Below are 19,482 nucleotides of genomic sequence, written 5' to 3'. Positions count from 1 at the left end.
TTATGTCTGATTTGATGCTGTGACCTGCCTTCAGATACGAATATCTTTTTTGCTCACATACAAGCATTTGAAAGACATTTGAAATAAACCACACAAAAAAGTCATTCTATCTGACATATAGCTGGTGAAATATTTATTTTGGAAATAATAAAACTTTGGGGAAAGATATCTTTAAATTTTAATTGCAAATGGAAATTGGAAATCCTGAAATATGATAATTTAATCATACTCTACCTCTAGCCAGTAGTTTCTATTGATTAGGTCTCACAGTATTTTACTGCCTTCTACCTCATAGTGGTGTTTCCATTACTGCTTTAAAGAGCTGTTTATTTTCTTTATCTTCTTCTTTACAAAACAATATATTGTTGTACAAATCTTAAAATGTGTTTTTAATTGAAGAATTACATTCTGTCTTGTCTCCTTCAGAGCAGGCACTTCTAACCATGTTTCAGAATGCAGGGAGAACTTTTTCAGTGTTGCTTCTGAGCAGAGAGAATGGTTTATAATTGCTCTGCAGAGCCATCCAGCAACCTTCTATTTCTTCCATTCATCAATATAGAATATCAGAATTTAATTACAAAATCCCCTCCATAATCAATAAGTAAACTAAGAAACTACTTACTGCAAAATATGTTGGCATTGTTCCTGAAGATTTGCATGCATCCAATGTAAAGATGTCAAGCTATGATTAATAATGACACTTTAAAGTAGTTAACCAACTACTTTTACATTTAACTGAACTGAAATCTCCGGAAGATGATTCATCTGATTCAGAGATAGTCTTGCAAGTTAGCCTTGGTAGGCAGCGTTAGTGTGTTATCAACACCATTTTGGTCACATATGTAAAAGACAGCACCATACGAGCTGCTGTAAAGAAAATTAACTCCACCCCAGCCAGACCCAATGCAGATGTTTAAGATAAGTCAGATGAATTACATTATTTTTCTACATTGATTGTGGAGAGAAATGGACTCTTCTGGGTGATCCTAGGATTACTAGCTGAAATTGAGACTGTTTTTTAAAGTCTCTAGTTGAGATGAAGCCCAGTATGGTAACTAACTGACCTTAAAAAATAGCCAAAACCATCAAACCCATGAAAGTTTAGTGACTGGATATCAAAAATGCAGTGCATACATCTCTCTCTCCGTTGTTTTATGATGTGCTAGTCCTTTACTTTGGAAAAAAATAGGAGAATATTCTTTCTGAGGATGAAGTTCATACCACAATTTGTGTTTTTTCTGCATCTGTGTATCTTAACTTTGTACTACAAGTGATAGTGCCTTAGCAAACACTTGTGAGGTGTGGGTCTGATGCGTCTGTCTTCTGATAATTCATTTTCAAGTCATTAAAAGGAGACTGTATTGTAAAATGTACAGTCTGCAATATAGTTATGTCAATTTGAGGATAAAATCCTCAAGCAGCTCCTGATAATTTTTCCCCTTTGTTTCAATGATACATTTATCTAAAATGCTGAGCAGCGTGAGGACCAGGAAATATAGCAGTCAATGCAATACTGAGAAAATTTGTAGCATATCCAGTGTCGGACTCTTTCAGACGATATCAGCCATTGGATGGTCACGTAGTCACGATAAAGGTGTTTGCTTTGTCCGCCAAGAACTGGAAGAACAGGCTGTGTTCTTCCCTGCATTTTCCATGCAATGTTCTCTGATGTGATTATATGCCAGCTCTTGTCAGATGACTGGCCCTAGACCCAGTTGTTCTTTATATACTATTTTCAAGTAATATAGTAAAAAAGCAATCATCTCCTCAATTTGTTAATTCATACATTGCTTGAAGTCTAGTTCTTTTCCATCTGCTCTGCAATCTGTTGCTGTTACTACATTATGAGAGAAGCCAACCAAAACTTCAGACCAGCTCCTGAGTTGTCATGCCACATTTTCCTTACGTTTCTTCTCAAAGGTACCTGTAAGCATGGTAGATCATTTTTTCTTAACAACTCAAACAATTTCTATATCTCAGTCTGGCTTTGTAGACTGCAGCAAGACTGATGTACATCAGTCATCTTTAACAGATACTAAAACAAGCACAGAGAACAGAAAGATATTTCGTGTTCTTTTGCACCTTTACAGATCTTTAAAAAATAACTTTTTCTTATGTGTTTCCTGATTCACTTTATCCACAGTGTTGGCTATGTGTATACAGACTGTAGAAATTGGATGAAGTTTTAGAACAAACCATTTGTAGAGAAAGTGCTTCAGAAGCTTCTTAGTTAGGGCTCATTTGTGGCTGTATCGAATTCTAGTATCCATTCTTCATCTGAATATACTCTTGGGGATCTTTTGGCTGAATTGTTGCTTCTGCCAACACATTTCCTTTTACCCCTTTTAACCTTTTTAGCCTTTTAGCCATTTTAGCTTTTAGCCTAGTAAGGCTGACATGGTAATGCCATTTTCAGCCTTCATAAGACCCCTGTGCAGTTATTTGTACCATTGCACACTGCTATATGCTCTAAATTCTTTAAACAATTTGCAGTTTCAGTCTTCTTTTATCTGCATACAACCTAATACAGCAAATCGTCTGTAAGCATCAATAAATATTAAAAGGTCAATATTGAGAGCTTTGATCTATTCCTTCGTTTGAAATTAAGATTTTAAGTGAAGGCTTCTCAAGAACGGAAGCATCTCCCTGTTTTTCCTCTTGTGGTGAGACTTGCTCTACAGTGCTGAGATCCTCAACAGCTGAGTCTTTACAAAAGAAATAACAAAATGCAGCTGAGTCTAAACACCTTTCCTAAAAATATTTGTGGATTGTGATCACATCTGTCCCATTCTGGGGTCTGACCTTCCTTCCTTTTCAGGTATTTTAGATGTCTTTCTGCATTTGTGTGTATACTCATCTTGTCATTTCCCTTCCATTAACTTTGCCTGTCCAATTTTCCAGTTCTTCTACCTTTCTCCACTCTTTTAAGTATTTTTTAATATTTTGCTTCCCCTATCACATATGATTTTCTTTAGTTTGGGTGACTGATGGTCTCTCTGTGGCCCTTGTCAAATTAAGCATTTCATAACTTGGCATGCTAAGGGATCTCAGCACCCATTGGAGTAGGCATGAGAGCCATTAGTGTTCATAAAGAAGCAACTGAGCGGTGAGTTTTCAAGGGCCTTTGCTCCAATTTTTTTCAGGCTTTGCCTCTGTATAGCACAAAGATCCCATAGGAAAAAGAGTTTATATTTTAATTTCACTTTACTCTTAGCATTTTCACTTGTTCTGTCTCTCAGTGTCAAAAAAAATAATTTATATCTACATAAGCAATATATGCCACATAAGCAATATATGCCTGTGTGTATGGTTAAATTCTGTATCGTTTAATTCATATAAAATCCTTACGTTTGTCTTATTTGTTGGAGGATATTTAACAAATACTAAGCTACATAATGATACAGAGTTTAAAGTTAAGTGCTGTCTTCCTTCTTCAAACTGTTCAGGGAGATCTATAGCAGCACATGTATTATTTTATTGAACTCTAATGGTGGGATAGGAAGAGGAAAAGCTTGGCTGTTTGCAGAAGTATTGTGTGCCAGATATTTGAGTATTTTAGCACTGTGTTAAATGGATGATGACTTGGCATAATCAAAAGAGACCACTTGAACTAGAAATCTGGAGCACTCAGTTGTGAGGTGCACTCATTCCCTCGTGGCATTTTAAATTTTGTTCAGCCGTTTAAGTAATATTAACTTTGCTTTTGATAAAATATTTAGATTTACACAGATAAGTTTAAATAAATAATCTTTCGGCATAAATGAAGCCTTGAGCAATCTTATTTAATGCCAGTTGCCCCTCTTTAGCATGGGTGGTTGGATAAGTTCATCCCTTGAGTTTTACCTTCCAACCTAATTTTTTTCTGTGATTTTATCTGCTTTGTTCAATTATTACTAATTGCTTGTTTGATGGATCTGGCAATAATCTAATACTTAAGAAATTTTCATTTTATCCTCAGACTTCCAGGAAGTCCAATCTCCTTTCTGCTCGTTCGAGTAGCAGGGCTGTGCCTGACCATCCATCCATCCATCCATCCATCCATCCATCCATCCATCCATCCATCCATCCAGTTACAGATGTTATCACTGACTGGTCTTAATCCTGACTCATTCCTTTCAAATATTACTGTCTTTATAGAGTATAATTCAAATAAACACTTATTAAAAAAAAATCAGTTTAGTTGAATAATGTGTTCTACAACCTTGACACTTCTGTAGTATTCTTCACAATTTGAACAGTTGTGGTACAAAGTCCAAGGTTTGATTAGAGTATTTTAAAATAGCCATTACAGGACCTACACAGTCATTCTCTCACAACTTTGCTTATATACTGTGGACTTGGTTCATGAGAAAACAAACACGAGTAATTTCTCATGAAAAAATAATATTTAAATAGAAAATGGAAAGGTGGAAATTGATTTTGATACTGTTCAGATGTAATTAAGCCTTAAATTGCCTTTACTGTTGAATCATGAATATTTTCATATCTGTAGTTAAAGTCTGAATTCTCTAAAGGAATATCTGACCTTATTCAGTGTTGCATTTTAAGGTAGAAGGACATTTTTCTGTAAGAAAAAACTTGCACACTAAATACCAATGCAAAGTGATTTGGACGTAAAACATTTTTTGAGTCTCCCAAGAATTTTTGCAGGTTAGAAGGGTGTTGTGCCCCAAACCAGCAAAAGAAATGAAAATAATGAAAATGCTTATGGTATGCAGATTTGGAAAGAAAGCTGGAATGATTGTATTAGCAGGTTAAAAGAGGAGGTTGGAACTAGATGACCTCCAACCCAAACCAGTCTGTGATTCTGTGATTCTGTGAAATCAAGCTAAAAATTTCTAGGTATAAATAACTTCGTTTTTAAATCAGACCAAAAGATTGTTTTCAATTTGAGAACTGGCAAGGTTTTTGCATTTTGTAAATAAGTTCATATTTTCAGATTTTTATTTCTATTAAAAGCAATATGTTCCTTCAAGTGATTGCAGACTCTGACAACCTGCCATTTTATAATCATAATAAAATACTCCTGACCATTTTTTACTCCTGATAATTTTGAAGAAGGAGACAGAATTACCATCAGCACCGGCAGTGCTAGTGCACAAGCCAAGTTGAATGTCTTCATATCTTACGTAAAAGGTAATGTGAATGGATTTGAAATTGTCATTTAAAGCCTGTGTGTCACGGAAATCACCTTCTAGCCTATAAAGGATGTCTCCTCTGCTTCAGATACTCTGACATATTTCTGCAGCAAAACTCGGGAAACAGAAATGCCAAAATTAAAGTTTACCACTCTGTACTGATGTAGTAAAAAAAAACCCCAAACCAACAAAACCATTTTAGCCTATTTAGCAGCAATTACACTCCTTCACTACATGTTCATGTACTTCAATTCAAATTGTAAGCTGAATCCTATGTCAGTCTTCACTGCTTTAAAAATAGCATTCATATGTAGACCAATTACTTCTGAAATTCAGACTCCGTCTAAGAGGTTCAACTAGTGGTCCTGTGTTTGCTGTAGAAAAGCAACTTACCTCATTCCAGTCACAAATATGGAGGGTTTTACAATGTCTTCTAGTGTTCAATGATACATTAGAAGTCCTCTGGTTCGTGCTGAATGGCCAATCCTTTGGGCGCTTGTCGTTCAGCTGCAGGGTATCAGTAGTCCCTGAAAATAAACTATTGAAAGAAGGCACATGGTGCTTGCTTCATCCAATTGCTACAGTAGACCCTTGAAAATGCAAACTAATATCAGTCTTCATAAAGCCTTAAAACATTGCCATTAAATAAGCAAAACCATCAACTTTGTTTATAATAAATTATTGAATAAACTCATGAGAAAATGTCACAATTTTACTTTACATTATGGGCTTACAATTTTTTTCAGAGCCAGTTCAAATTCTTTTCATTTATGATTGATGAGAATCTGTCAGCAGAGATTCTGTGCCACCATTTCTTTGTTACAATTCATTAACTTACAACATGTTTGTAGTTTTCTAGCATTTCATTATTTTACTTAAAAAAAAAAAAGTTTATCAATGGTTCAGGGAAGCTTAATAAGTAAAAAAATTATTAATATGTAAAGTTGCACTATCTGCTGATAATTACAAGTTTCTACTATAATTTTCCAAAATATATCTCTGCTTTCTCTTTCCCAGTTGGGCTGCTACTTACAAGCAGAGTCCGTTCTCTTGAACTATAACAAGTTCAAATTGTTATAGAATCATAGAAAAGTTAGGGTTGGAAAGGACCTTAAGATCATCAAGTTCCAACCCCCCTGCCATGGGCATGGACACCTCACACTAAACCATGTCACCCAAGGCTTCGTCCAACCTGGTCTTGAACAGCGCCAGGGATGGAGCATTCACAGCCTCCCTGGGCAACCCATTCCAGTGCCTCACCACCCTCACAGGAAAGAACTTCTTCCTTATATCCAATCTAAACTTCCTCTGCTTAAGTTTTAACCCGTTACACCTTGTCCTGTCACTACAGTCCCTAATGAAGAGTCCCTCCCCAGCATCCCTATACCCACCCTTCAGATACTGGAAGGCTGCTATGAGGTCTCCACGCAGCCTTCTCCAGGCTGAACAGACCCAACTTTCTCAGCCTATCTTCACACGGGAGGTGCTCCAGTCCCCTGATCATCCTCGTGGCCCTCCTCTGGACTTGTTCCAACAGTTCCATGTCCTTTTTATGTTGAGGACACCAGAACTGCACACAATACTCCAGGTGAGGTCTCATGAGAGCAGAGTAGAGGGGCAGGATCACCTCCTTCAACCTGCTGGTCACACTCCTTTTGATGCAGCCCAGGATACGGTTGGCTTTCTGGGCTGCAAGCGCACACTGAAGCCGGCTCATGTTCATTTTCTCATCCACCAACACCCCCAAGTCCTTCTCCACAGGGCTGCTCTGAATCTCTTCTCTGCCCAACCTGTAGCTATGCCTGGGATTGCTCCCACCCAGCTGTAGGACCTTGCACTTGGCATGGTTAAACTTCATGAGGTTGGCATCAGCCCACCTCACAAGCGTGTCGAGGTCCCTCTGGATGGCATTCCTTCCCTCCAGGGTATCAACCGAACCACACAGCTTGGTGTCAATGGCAAACTTGCTGAGGGCGCACTCAATCCCACTGTCCATGTCACTGACAAAGATGTTAAACAAGACTGGTCCCAACACCGACCCCTGAGGGACACCACTCGTTACTGGTCTCCAGCTGGACATTGAGCCATTGACCACAACTCTTTGTATGCGGCCATCCAGCCAGTTCTTTATCCACCAAGTGGTCCACTTGTTCTAATTTTCCCTTTCTGAATAGCAATAATACTGCAGTTACCAGTTTTTTTTCAGTGTTATAGTAATGCTCTGAAACTTTTCTGCCATCCCTAAGACTAAAATAGATCGAAAGTACAAATTTTTTGCTGGAATTCACAAAAGTTTTATATGTTATCAAATCACTTCATCGAAGTGGTAAAGTTCCAACTGCATAATTTAATTTTGTTTGTATTCTGGCAATGATATGAGCAGTTCTTTTATCTTTTTCAAAGTGAATCCTTTTTTCTTGCAACTGCCAGTTCTGAGAATATTGCAGCGCATCTATCCTTAGCTGTACTGAAATGTCATCTCTGGGAATGGATGCGTGTAAACCGTGTCCCATTCTGAAGAGTTCAGCCAGTGAAGCATTGTTCAAAGCCATTCTTACTAGTATCTTGCCAAGTTTAAAAGCAAGTATTTATGTAAATAATTATTTATTTAAAAGAAAGTACTTTACTGCATCTCTCTCTTGCTAAGTTACTGACCTAACTTAGCCTTCCCAAATGCATTGCCTGTTACATTCCTTAGTTCCTCTGAATTTGTTAATGTTATTTTCAAATTTTTGTTGCTATTTATAAAGTGCCAGTCATCAAATAATTAATCTGTAGTTTAAGATAAGCAAGCCTACAGCATTTAACAAATGTAAAAGAAACCATAAAACAGTTTATATACTTTTTCTAAATTTTAGAAACTGAATATACATTTTTCTTCAATGTACATGTGTGTCATTTAGCAGCTTGTGAAAATCAGCACTCCTTATCCTTCTCAGGATGCATATGGCAAGGGCTGAGACTGCAAACTTACTCTTATATCTGCAGAGCATGCTACAGTTTGATGAGTCAAGGTCCTCTTTAAACCCTCAGAATGGGTATGCCTAAGTCTAGTTGTCCTGTTTATGTTCCTAGGCACTTGTGCTTGCTTTTGGGCCTTTTTACTGTAAAACTATTTTGAGACCATAGTATATAGGCAAATGGAGTCAGGCAAGTAAGGCATGTAATGTACCAGCTTGTACTACAGTCTTGTGGATTAGCTGTAGAATTTTACTAGCCTAGTAAAAGAGAGGCTGGAAAACTGATACAGTTCTCTTACCTTCTTTGGCAGTAAGTAAATACCATAATCCTCTCCTGTGGTATCAAAGAGGCATGTAAGAGGCGGCCCTTTATTTCATTGCTAAATAAAAACAACTTGTGCATTAACAGCATGAACAGCTAAAACGTAGAGCTGTAATGCTTGCGTCTGTGCGATTGTGTGATGGGGGCTGGTTAAGGCTGTGCTATGGATATTTAGGTGAGCAGTCATCTGTTAGCACAACAGCATTACAAGTGTTTCAGGCAAACCTGTCCTTGGCTGAGTAGCGTGACATTTGCTGCAGAAAGATGCTAAATGCACTCTGCAGCTGCTTTTCTTTTCTCTGACTAAACAGAATAAACGTGATGAAACACGTTGCACAAGAATAGCAAAAATTCTGGAATATCTGGAAAATATATCTCAGAGAGATAATAAATTTGAAACATCAGTTTGTTGCGTTCTTTTGTTAGGCACCTTTTATATTTTTCCCAAGACTATCCAGTCCAAAGGAAGTGCTTTGCAGTGAAGTATGTAGCTGTAGTACATCATTTTCATCAAAGCACTTACGTAATGATGGAGAAAGTTGCTGATCTGAGAGGCGAGTAATCCAAGTTAAATTCCCAACTCAACCACTGGTTGTCTCTGGTTTTATTTATGCCATTCAAGGTATGGCATTAAAAAAAAAAGAAAAAGTAGGTGTAGCAAATTCTGTCATTTAAACTAGCTGGGAGCATGTGCCAGCACTCACCAGAATATACCTTTAGCGCAAAGAGCGCACATTCCTCCCATAGTGGAGGCACTTAATACTCTTGAAATTTCAGACCCTTAAGATTTCCCCAAGAGTGGTGCATGCTGTCACATCGCCTGGCAATAGCCCTGCCATTGTAAGTTACCTTTTGCAAATTCTTTAGAAGCAAGCTGCTGGCCCACAGTGGTGCCATACGTGAAAATCACCTAAGTGAACATCCTACTCTGAGTAGCTGTCAAATCCATTGATTATGGAGACAGTTTAGGAAGACTAGCATCATTAGGCAAAAGTTAATCTGTATCCTGCTTCCTCAGGAGAAGTCCAGACTCTATTGGACATCAAATTCTTGAGGGCTGTTGTTACAGGATCCATTAAAAACCCGCACAGGGAACAAGAAACTTCTACAATTTTCAGTAAAGAAGCTATAGAAGGACAGGAATATATCCTGTCCCAGCTTGATTGAAGGACCTTAATTGGGACTGTACTTGTGATCTAGTCCAAGCTCCTATCCTGACCAGTGGCATCCATTCCACTTCTCTAAAAGTGGTGGAAAGGGAATGCCTGTTTTATGTGTGGAAGACGATAGTTGTACAAGAAATGGGATTCACAGCCTCATTCATCCCTTGTCTGCAGGAGACTGAAATACATATTTCTCATCCTCTTAGAGAGTGACATATACAAAAATAATACTATTCTAATAGGAGTTTTTCATCACCTTTACTTTTCTTATTGAGAGCGACAGTGAGATGCAATTCTATAACTTTGAAATGCATTGAATCAGTGTCCCTTGGAATAGGGATTGGATCTCTTGTGTCCCCTACCATTAAAGCTACATGCATGCACCTCTTCTGCATTAACAGACAGAAATGGAATTTGCTGCATTTTTCAATGGACCTTGTCTTATAGGCAGGCTTGCAAAACACTTCACAGATGGAGCTTCAGAGGCAAACCAAGTGGAGGATTAACCACTTTACGGATGTCAGTCAATACAGGATGTGAGCTAGAAGCCAATGGCTTATTCCTGTGGAGAGCAAGCAGCTCCTGTACATGCGTAGCAGCAGAACTTCAAATGGCTTGGGAGCTTTAAAAGCCAAGTCATCAGAGTAAGTTAGGCAGCCCTCAGGCCTGTAGGCTGATGAGCAGAGGTTTTTAGAATCACAGTTCTGTTGCCTTATTTAAAAAAAAACCATGTGCTCAGTTACAGCATCAGTCCATTAGTCTCAGGTGTTCTGCCATGCATCTGTCTTGCTATGGCCAAGCGCTTTTGCATCCTAGTTTTGTTGTGTCTTGGAGATGAACCTGCTGAGCTTCTTGTGGCTCTTACCTCTTTGATACCTCATCAAGCAAAATTCCTGGTTCAGTGCCTTTTAATTCTATTCTGGTGCTACAGAAGAAGTTTCATCTCTTAAGTGTGTGCAGGGGATGGTTAAGGACTGTACAGCTAGCTGTGGTGCTCTCTGTACTGTTTGTAGGTATCTATGCATTATGCCATTCTCATTATATAACAATTTGTAGGGCAGCAGGTCTTGTTTCTGTGTATCTTCTCGTTCCCTGTGGCTCTGACATCAGTTCCTAGCAGGAGAGGATGGCTTTTCAGTTGAGCAAAGTGCTATCAAGTGTCTCATTTGCTATTCTGTCATTTTAGAGTGGCAAATATGAATAAGGAACGTATCTGCTGTCTTTTATGAATGTTTTCATTTTTCTGCTACTCTTTGCCTCTGCTAAATTTAAAGAAGCTTGGGGTGCCGTGTCTAAACACATACTTCTTTGCAGCCAGTGTGAACTCCCATGCTGTCACTTGTTGATCATTGTCAAGATATTTCACTTTGTCAGGTACACCAAGGAAGATAAGTTCCATGTAGACAGAATGCCAGATAATAAAGCTGCCTCACAAAAGTGCATACAGATTATGTACAGACTTCTATCACTCAACATTGAAGATATGTATGCTTCCCCTCCTTTTTGAAGAGCCTTAAATTACCATTCTTTATGGATGTTATTCTTGTAGACTCTGTAAAGAACATGCCCTTTGTGCTATGTGCCAGCCTAGTGCCTCTGATACCCTAGAGTGTACAAAGAGCCAGCTGAAGTGTAGTTAAGATGCACCAAGGCCACTAAAGTGGCATTAAAAGGCAATTAAAACTTTCCCTATGTTTATGATGTCATTGCATTCCATGGAGATCAAGGGTTCACTTAAATGTGTGTGGGTTGTCAGATGTGTCATGGGCCTTACAAGAGATCCAAATATCTTTGGATTATCATCTGGAGACCAGGGTATGTCACAGCACCTGGAATTATTTAGTCATGTAGGTTTAGCAATGCCTTCTGATAAGTAAACATGCTGTTTTGACACGCCACCCATTTTGCTATAACATAAGGCAAACAAATCCTTCACCCAGCATATCCACAGTTGCATTAAGCACAAATCATGATCTAATCTGCATTTACTATTCTGAATAGGCTTCATTGAGAGTGTGGATCCCTGGTGTACACTTAAATTTATATGCCTAAATTCAAGCTACATCCCAGTTTTAGATTCCTTTGATGGTCAAGAATAAACCATCTCGGCACTGAGCTTCAGCCACGACTTTAATTCCAGTGCATAGAATGATCTTGATAACACCACAGTGTTATTATCTTTACCCAATTTAAAATTTAAAACATCCCATTTGCTTTCAGATTGTGTGCCATTTTAGCAGCTGCTAAAGTGTCAGCCTTCTTTAAAGCAATGCTCCGATATTATATAACCCAGAGAAAATTTCTCTGGGCTGGTGCTATTCTTTCCCTCTTTCGTCTTTTCTGTGCACACACATCTGCTAACTCCAGAAAAGTGATCAAACACATTGATCTTATATATCTTTTTACTGACTCACTGTTACTGACTTATCTTTTGCAACAACGTGGATGTAGGCACCACCTTATGATGGTAGACTGGAAGCTGCAAAGCTAGGGAAATTTCTCTTTGCCGTCTTACTGTCAAAGATTAACAGTGGGTTTGTCCCAAATCCCAATTGCAAACTTGTCCTTTGTCTGTAATATTCACAGCTATTGGCCCCTCAGGCTTTAGCTATTTACACTTATCCTGTCCATTTCTGAAGCGTTTTTTTACTGTTATGTGCTCCTGTGTTTTTCCACTCAGTGTTTTCTTAGATTGCGCTATTCATGCAATGTGGATGCGTCTTGCTATGGTATAAGAGTACAGCAAAGAAATCAGAAGTCTGTCTGTTGACAAGACATAGAAAATCTGGGCTGACCATTTAACTGGAACCGAACAGCTGTTAGCCCTCCTGCAGGGTTCAGAGAGGGTCCTAGACAGGAAGCAGACCAACCAATTAATGAAAACTGCTCTAATCGCTAGCTAAAGCTAGGAAAAAGTGGGGATATTTCCACAATAGAAGCAATGTTACTTTTTGTACTGTCAAAATATACGTCCTGGTAACATCATCAGGCAAGCATGGCTTTTTCGAAAATGTCAGCCACTCTCATTTATATTTAAACCTGAACATTAAAACTGGAGCTGTTTTTTTTTTCTTCATTTTTAGCAGCCAGAAATCTATATTTAAAAAAAAATCAATTTCTCTTTGTGCTTTGAAATGAAAATAATACTGCAGAGAGCATAAGAGACACAGGATGTAAGGCTAATATTAAATAAAATAGCAGTGTATTTCATTAGTATTTCTAATAAGATAATGAAAGTGCTAAAAATATTTTCCCTGTTTCATAAAAGGTTGTAGGTGTATTATAAACAGTAAATGCACTGAAGATATGCATAGGTTGTTCTTAAGAGTTTCTTTATACTAGTATGCTATTTTAACTCTTAAGTGTTCAAATAGTCTGTCAATTTATGTATTTAATTTAGGCCTTAATTACTTATAGACTAGGATGAACAGTTTGTACTAGGTTTCTTGGATGCTTTCGTGTTTCAAATGCACATGTTTCAAATTACAAAAAGGACTATTAGGGTGATCTGGTGCTTTCAAGGCTTTTCTATGTATTTCGGCTCATCTGACCTTGTTATAAGCCTTCAGGTACTTCTGACGTTCATAAAAACAAGTGACTACATGCAGAATTTCAATTTCCATCAAAAAAAAAATAGCTTATGTCTGGTTTGATATATCTTCTACTTGTTAATATCTACATTCAGTGATCAGTGTCCTCTTAACATTTTTGGATCTTCTGTACATCAGCCTGCCATGGGTGGCTGTGGCAGCCCCACTAGATGTGATGGGGCTGTAGGAGTTACCCAAGTGGTCTGTTACTCAGGAGCATTGTGCAATTGTTTATTTAGTTTCTGTACACCTGTGATCATATATAATGCATATGAGATTGTATAATGCGTTTGAGAAATGGAAATAAAAAGGTGAGTGGTTTTTGTATGTGTTTCATGCTGATGAAAAAGATAAAGATATTGTTTGATTTGGGGGGACATCCTTACATCTGACATTTATTGTCATCCCTTCTTTGTTAATGAGTGAGCTTGTTAGGAAGGCAGACTTGATAGTTTTTCACCTTCACAGATGTTACAAAAACAGCATACCCAGGAAGAAAGGGAATTACAAATGTTTCCCAGTTATAAAGAGTCTGGGAGAGTATATCTGTAAGGGATGTGCTTGCCTGTTCTCACAGTCTTCCCTAGGTATCTGCTGTTGCCTTCTCCTGGAGACAAGACCTTAGAAGAGGAAGACTTTAGGCTAACCCTGTGCAGTGTAGCTTTTCTTGTATTCTTACATCCTTATTTACAACACAGTGAATTTAGATTATCAATGATCTTATTATCTACATGCCTACATGCAGCATTATTAACCCCAGCTTGGACAGAAATGTGGGTTTGATTTTTAATTGCAGCAGAAAATCTGAGCCAGCATTTATATGCTGTTCAACAGACAAAAAAAAGGATGGTGTTTTTATGAGTGACATACTAGCTGAAAGGTCATGATGTATATAATGAAGTGATATTAATATTTCTACTCAAGAGCATATTAACTTTTTATCTAAGAAGTGAGATGGTGCTGTGCATGGATTTGTGCTAGGAAGATCCTCTGTCCTGATCATACATTTAGATTTTAACAGGACTGCCCCAGAAAGTGGAATCAGCTTGTACCAATCCAGTTGCAGGGATATGGTCTGTTAGGTCCTAATTATTACAACGTTTGGTATATAATGTGGTGAGGCACTAAAACACGTTGCCCAGAGAAGTTGTGGCTGCCCCATTCCTGAAAGTGTTCAAGGCTAGGACCTTGAGCAACCTGGTCTAGTGTAAGGTGTCCCTGCTTGGAACTTCCAACCGTAACCATTCTATGATGGTGTGATGCTATGATTCTAGAAGGGGTAGAATTTGAATAATGGATAACACAATGTTCAAGAAAGTTATTACATGCAGCTAGGTCACTTGAGTGCACCCTTAAATAGGCATAACATTGTATAAGCAATGTTTACAGATATCTTAAAAACAAAGATACCACTTGGGAAGCTCAGATATAATTGCTATCGTTATTCAATGTGTTATCTCTTGAGGAGAGTCATGTCTTTTTAAACACTATAAAAGACTTTTCGCAAAGGATATTCAGTATATTAAAAGCCATGATTTTTTCACAATGTTTTTAATTCAGCACAGGTAACTTTACCTTCTTAATTATCCTTACAGCATCTTGGTGAACGTGAAAGTAGAATTTAAACTACTGCTTGAGATTTTCAATCCTATGTGTTGCATTATTTAAGCAGAATAGAAATTCTTCTTTTGGATTTAACATATACCTATGTCCTGGGTTCAGCAGTAGCAGTCATGTTTCTCCTCCTTGGTAGCTGGTGCAGTGCAGTGTTTTGACTTTCGGCTCGGGAACAGAGCTGATAGAGATGTTTTGGTTTGGCCAAGGACTTTGTGAGCCTCATGCTCTGCCAGGGAGGAGGGGAAGCCGGGAGGAAGCAGAGACAGGACACCTGACCCAAACTGACCAAAGAGGTATTCCATACCACAGCACGTCATGCCCAGGATGTAACTGGGAGTTAGCGGGAAGGGCTGGGAGACTGCAGGGTTGGAGGAGGTATCGGTCGGAGCTTGGTCGGGCTTGGGGGGCGAGTTATCGGTCAGTGGGTGGTGAGGTCTTGTATTCTGTTCCCTTGTTATTTCCTTTATCATTATTATCATTGGTGGTAGCAGTAGTGATTTGTGTTATACCTTAGTTACTAAACTGTTCTTATCTCAACCCGTGGGAGTTGCATTCTTTTGATTCTCCTCTCCGTCCCTCCGAGAGCAGGGGGAGGGCAAGAAAGGGGGGGAAGTGAGCGAACGAATTACCTGACTGGGTTTAAACTACGACAGTTCCTTTTGGCGCCCAACGTGGGGCACGAAGGGTTGAGATAACGACAGATCTGACTGGATTAATAGTCATTCGTCACAATGCTGATTTATTGGGTATCAGAGTTGTTCTTCTTGATCTCACAGCTTCAGACCGTTGTAACTTACGTAGAGCCGGTATTTGCTGTGATAGTGTTTATCAAGTGTGGGGCCTGGGCTAAGGTTCTTGTCTCACTGTGCTTTATGGCAATGGCTTGTAATACGGGGGGGCTCCAGCAGCAGGGCGGGACGGACGTGGCCGTGGACTTGTACCTGGCCGTCCGGCTGCTCTTCACCGTCCTGGCCCTCACCCTACTCTCCATCTTCGTGAGGCTGCGGGGAACTGGGGGGGAGCGGTCCCGGGAGCCGGCGGCTGCTGAAGCGGCCCGGGAGAGCGGCCCCGGGGACCAAGCGGCGGCGGGAGCGGGGCCGAAGGCCGCCAGGGGACGGCTGCCGGTGGAGGAGGCCGGGGCGGTCGAGGAGCAGAAGGAGGCGGCTGCCGAGCAGCGGGAGAAGGCGGCGGAGGAGCCGAGCCCCGCGGAGGAGCCGAGCCCCGGGGCCAAGCCGAGCCCCGCGACGGCCGAAAGCATCCCCCGGAAGCCGCCCGCCGAGCCCCAGGAGGATGCAGGAGACCACGCAGCATTTACCGGCAAGGCAGAGGAGGAAGAGCTGGACTCAGGAAAAGAGAAGCTGGCGGTGGCAGAGCCGGCAAACACAGCAGCTACACCAGCCCCAGTGACAAGTACAGCAGCATCAACTGAGAGTTCTGAAGGCTCTGAATGGCCTTTGGGTATCCTTGGGACCTGCCTGCTGATTGTGGTGGGGATTAGCATGTTGGCACACACACAGACTGTGTGCTACCCACAACCATTTTGTCTGATCTCAAAAGTTAAGCAGAGTCAGGTTTGGGTCTTGTCTGGGGTTAGACAACAATATAGGGGGACCAAGAGGTTTTCTCCAAGGCTGGACAGTCATGAGTGGCAGGGTGTGTGTGACAATATGGGCAAGTATCTAGTTCACTGGGCCCCTCCAGTGCTTTGGAAGCATCGGAGATGGAAGGCAGCTGTATGGAGTCCACAGCAACAAGCTGCAGAAACTGCTTAAGGGGACAGTGAATTATTTTGAGCCTGGTGGGCCCATGGCACTTCAGGCCATCAGAGCAGAGATGCAACATAGAGATGGACTCATGATCGAGGGGTGGACTTAGCAATCAATGGACAGTATTGCCCTAGTTATTCACGAGTGTGAACACTGCACACAGTCTCTCCTGCTCTGGAAGACTGTTACAAGAGATGGAGCCTGCCATCGTGGACCAGATGGACTCGGCAGCATTATAGGGACTGGTCCATGCACTAAGATAAGAGTGATGGTATATTGAAAATGTGGGAACTGAGCATGACGTGAATGGTATGGAATAAGGGGTGGATAATGTCCTGGGTTCAGCAGTAGCAGTCATGTTTCTCCTCCTTGGTAGCTGGTGCAGTGCAGTGTTTTGACTTTCGGCTCGGGAACAGAGCTGATAGAGATGTTTTGGTTTGGCCAAGGACTTTGTGAGCCTCATGCTCTGCCAGGGAGGAGGGGAAGCCGGGAGGAAGCAGAGACAGGACACCTGACCCAAACTGACCAAAGAGCTATTCCATACCACAGCACGTCATGCCCAGGATGTAACTGGGAGTTAGCCGGAAGGGCTGAGAGACTGCAGGGTTGGAGGAGGTATCGGTCGGAGCTTGGTCGGGCTTGGGGGGCGAGTTATCGGTCAGTGGGTGGTGAGGTCTTGTATTCTGTTCCCTTGTTATTTCCTTTATCATTATTATCATTGGTGGTAGCAGTAGTGATTTGTGTTATACCTTAGTTACTAAACTGTTCTTATCTCAACCCGTGGGAGTTGCATTCTTTTGATTCTCCTCTCCGTCCCTCCGAGAGCAGGGGGAGGGCAAGAAAGGGGGGGGGGGGGAAGTGAGCGAACGAATTACCTGACTGGGTTTAAACTACGACAACCTATGAAAACACATAGTATAAATCCAGAAGCAGTGATATCTCACTGAAATTCTACAAAGCTTGCTTATACTGTTGTGTTAAAAAAACATGTGGTTCTATAACTGGTAGAGGGAAAAGTCAAGTGGCTCCATTATCTTTTTAAAGAGAACCAAAAGATTTTCATTTATCTCCATAAAGATTTTGCAAAGTCATCATTTACAAGAATGCTGCAATTCCATTTGTACAAAAGAAGAGATAAAAAGTATAAAATGGTTTATATTTCCAAAAGCCTTACATAATCCTAAAGCCTTTTTCTATCATTATCTTAGCACCTTCAAAAGAGATATGGGCTGTAAAAACGGATCTGCATTTCCTTTTCTAATTGGAGTTGACCCATCCTGGTCCAGTTTGATGTCAAGACTCAGATAATAGCAGAAAAAGTGATTATGAAAAAACAGGAAATCTTTCACAGCTAGTCATAAGTTTTGCCACTAAAGCAAGTTCTTTATAATTGCATTAAGCAAATGCGTATAGCTTACAGTCTGTGTTCTTGTTTCCACAGTGCATACATTATAACAGACTTCATGGGCATCAGGAATGAAAATTTTATGAAGGTAGCTGCAGTTGGGACTTGGATGGGAGATTTTGTCACAGCATGGATGGTAAGAAATACAATATTACATCTTAAAAGAAAAGAAATGTGCTTGTTGGTTTCAAGGGAAAGAGGAGAAGACAGAAAACTCAATTTCTTGGAGTATTCAAGTATTTCAAGCCAGACGAGCAGAAAATTAACAAAGGCAAAGTAGCATAAGGCAGGGCGCTTAATTAGCTGGGAGTCCAGCATTAACATTTCAGTTACAATGTATCAGAGGAACAATTCATTTCTTCTGCTGTGAGTGGGAATTTTGCCATTGACTTTTGCGAGGATAGCACCAGTCCTCACCTTCCTTGTTATGGAAAGCACCATGAACTGCTATCTGGTGAAACAGTGAGTAACGGTTTATGGTAAGCAAGTCTAATGAAAAGGATTAAAAAAGAAGAAAAATTAGACTGAAAGATGTGACAAAGATCAATGGACATGAGAGAGAGCAAGCAAGCCAGTTACATCCCAGAATTTGAAGGTATGAAATTATCAGATTAAGTTTGCCTCTAATTAAGGATTTAGAAGTACGAAGCCTTCAGTTGGATTATCACTGTTATAAAGGTTCCCTCCTGAAACATGGGCAACCCAGAGATCAGCTTAGTGAAAAAGAACCAGAAAATGACAGCTAACTGGGAACGAAATGAAGCATGTGCACATGTTTTTATTGTTCAGGAAAAGCATTTCTTAAACACAAAGCAATTAAAAATTGATTCCATTGTATTTTTTAGTAAGATTAGGTTTTTGTGATTAGCGTAGGGAAGAATTTTAGCAATTATGACTATGACATTATTTTAAATTGGAGAAAAAGTCCACAATTTTTAAGCAGAATTGGTTTGAATGAATCTCTTTTTTTTCCCTAATGATTTATTGATACCTCTGTTTGTTTACTCAGAAGAATCAGCATAATTTTAGACAAATTCATTAGCAGTAGGAGCGTTGCTTGATGGTGAATGTTTATCACACATCACATGAAAAGTTTTAGAAAAAAAAATCTCAGCACTGTATGTACTTAGTGACTGTAATAATCTCTGATGTAAGCAAAGGAACAGGACAAGGTGGATAAATTTTACGACTGTGATATGTGTTAGGAGAAAACACTGTAGGAATGACTGTAGGATGCCAAGACTATAGTCTGTACGACTGTATGGGAAGTCTTAGTAGGGTCATCCAGTTTTCTGTCAGTTTATCTTCTCCACATATTTTGAACATACTGTACAACAGACAGAAGAAAGAGAAAAAGCATCAAAGATTTTTTCAGCATGTTGTTCATTATGTGTCAGTGGTTTGTCCAAGACAAATTATGCTCTGTGAAATGGTGGCTATGGAAAGCAAGTGCAGAGCAAATCATTTGCCACATACATTATAGTATGGATGTTGCAGAATTGATGCATTGACTGGTGTTAG

General features: G+C 39.9%; 1 protein-coding gene across 2 annotated transcripts in view; it reads left to right on the top strand.

Annotated features, from left to right (window-relative positions):
• Positions 1-19,482, top strand: part of TMEM117 (transmembrane protein 117) — a 227,018-nt gene that overhangs the window by 84,145 nt on the left and 123,391 nt on the right. For both annotated transcript variants that reach the window (XM_057425587.1, XM_057425586.1), the window contains exon 4: positions 17,998-18,097. In XM_057425587.1, coding sequence (XP_057281570.1) covers positions 17,998-18,097 — 100 coding nt within the window. The remainder of the gene's footprint in view (positions 1-17,997; positions 18,098-19,482) is intronic.

The sequence above is a fragment of the Pezoporus wallicus genome, unplaced genomic scaffold (genome assembly GCF_028554395.1).
Source record: "Pezoporus wallicus isolate ANWC-B61680 ecotype Strahan unplaced genomic scaffold, APGP_CSIRO_Pwel_v1 contig_4722, whole genome shotgun sequence".
In the NCBI taxonomy this organism is placed as follows: domain Eukaryota; kingdom Metazoa; phylum Chordata; class Aves; order Psittaciformes; family Psittacidae; genus Pezoporus; species Pezoporus wallicus.
This window is presented reverse-complemented; position numbering and strand designations above follow the sequence as displayed.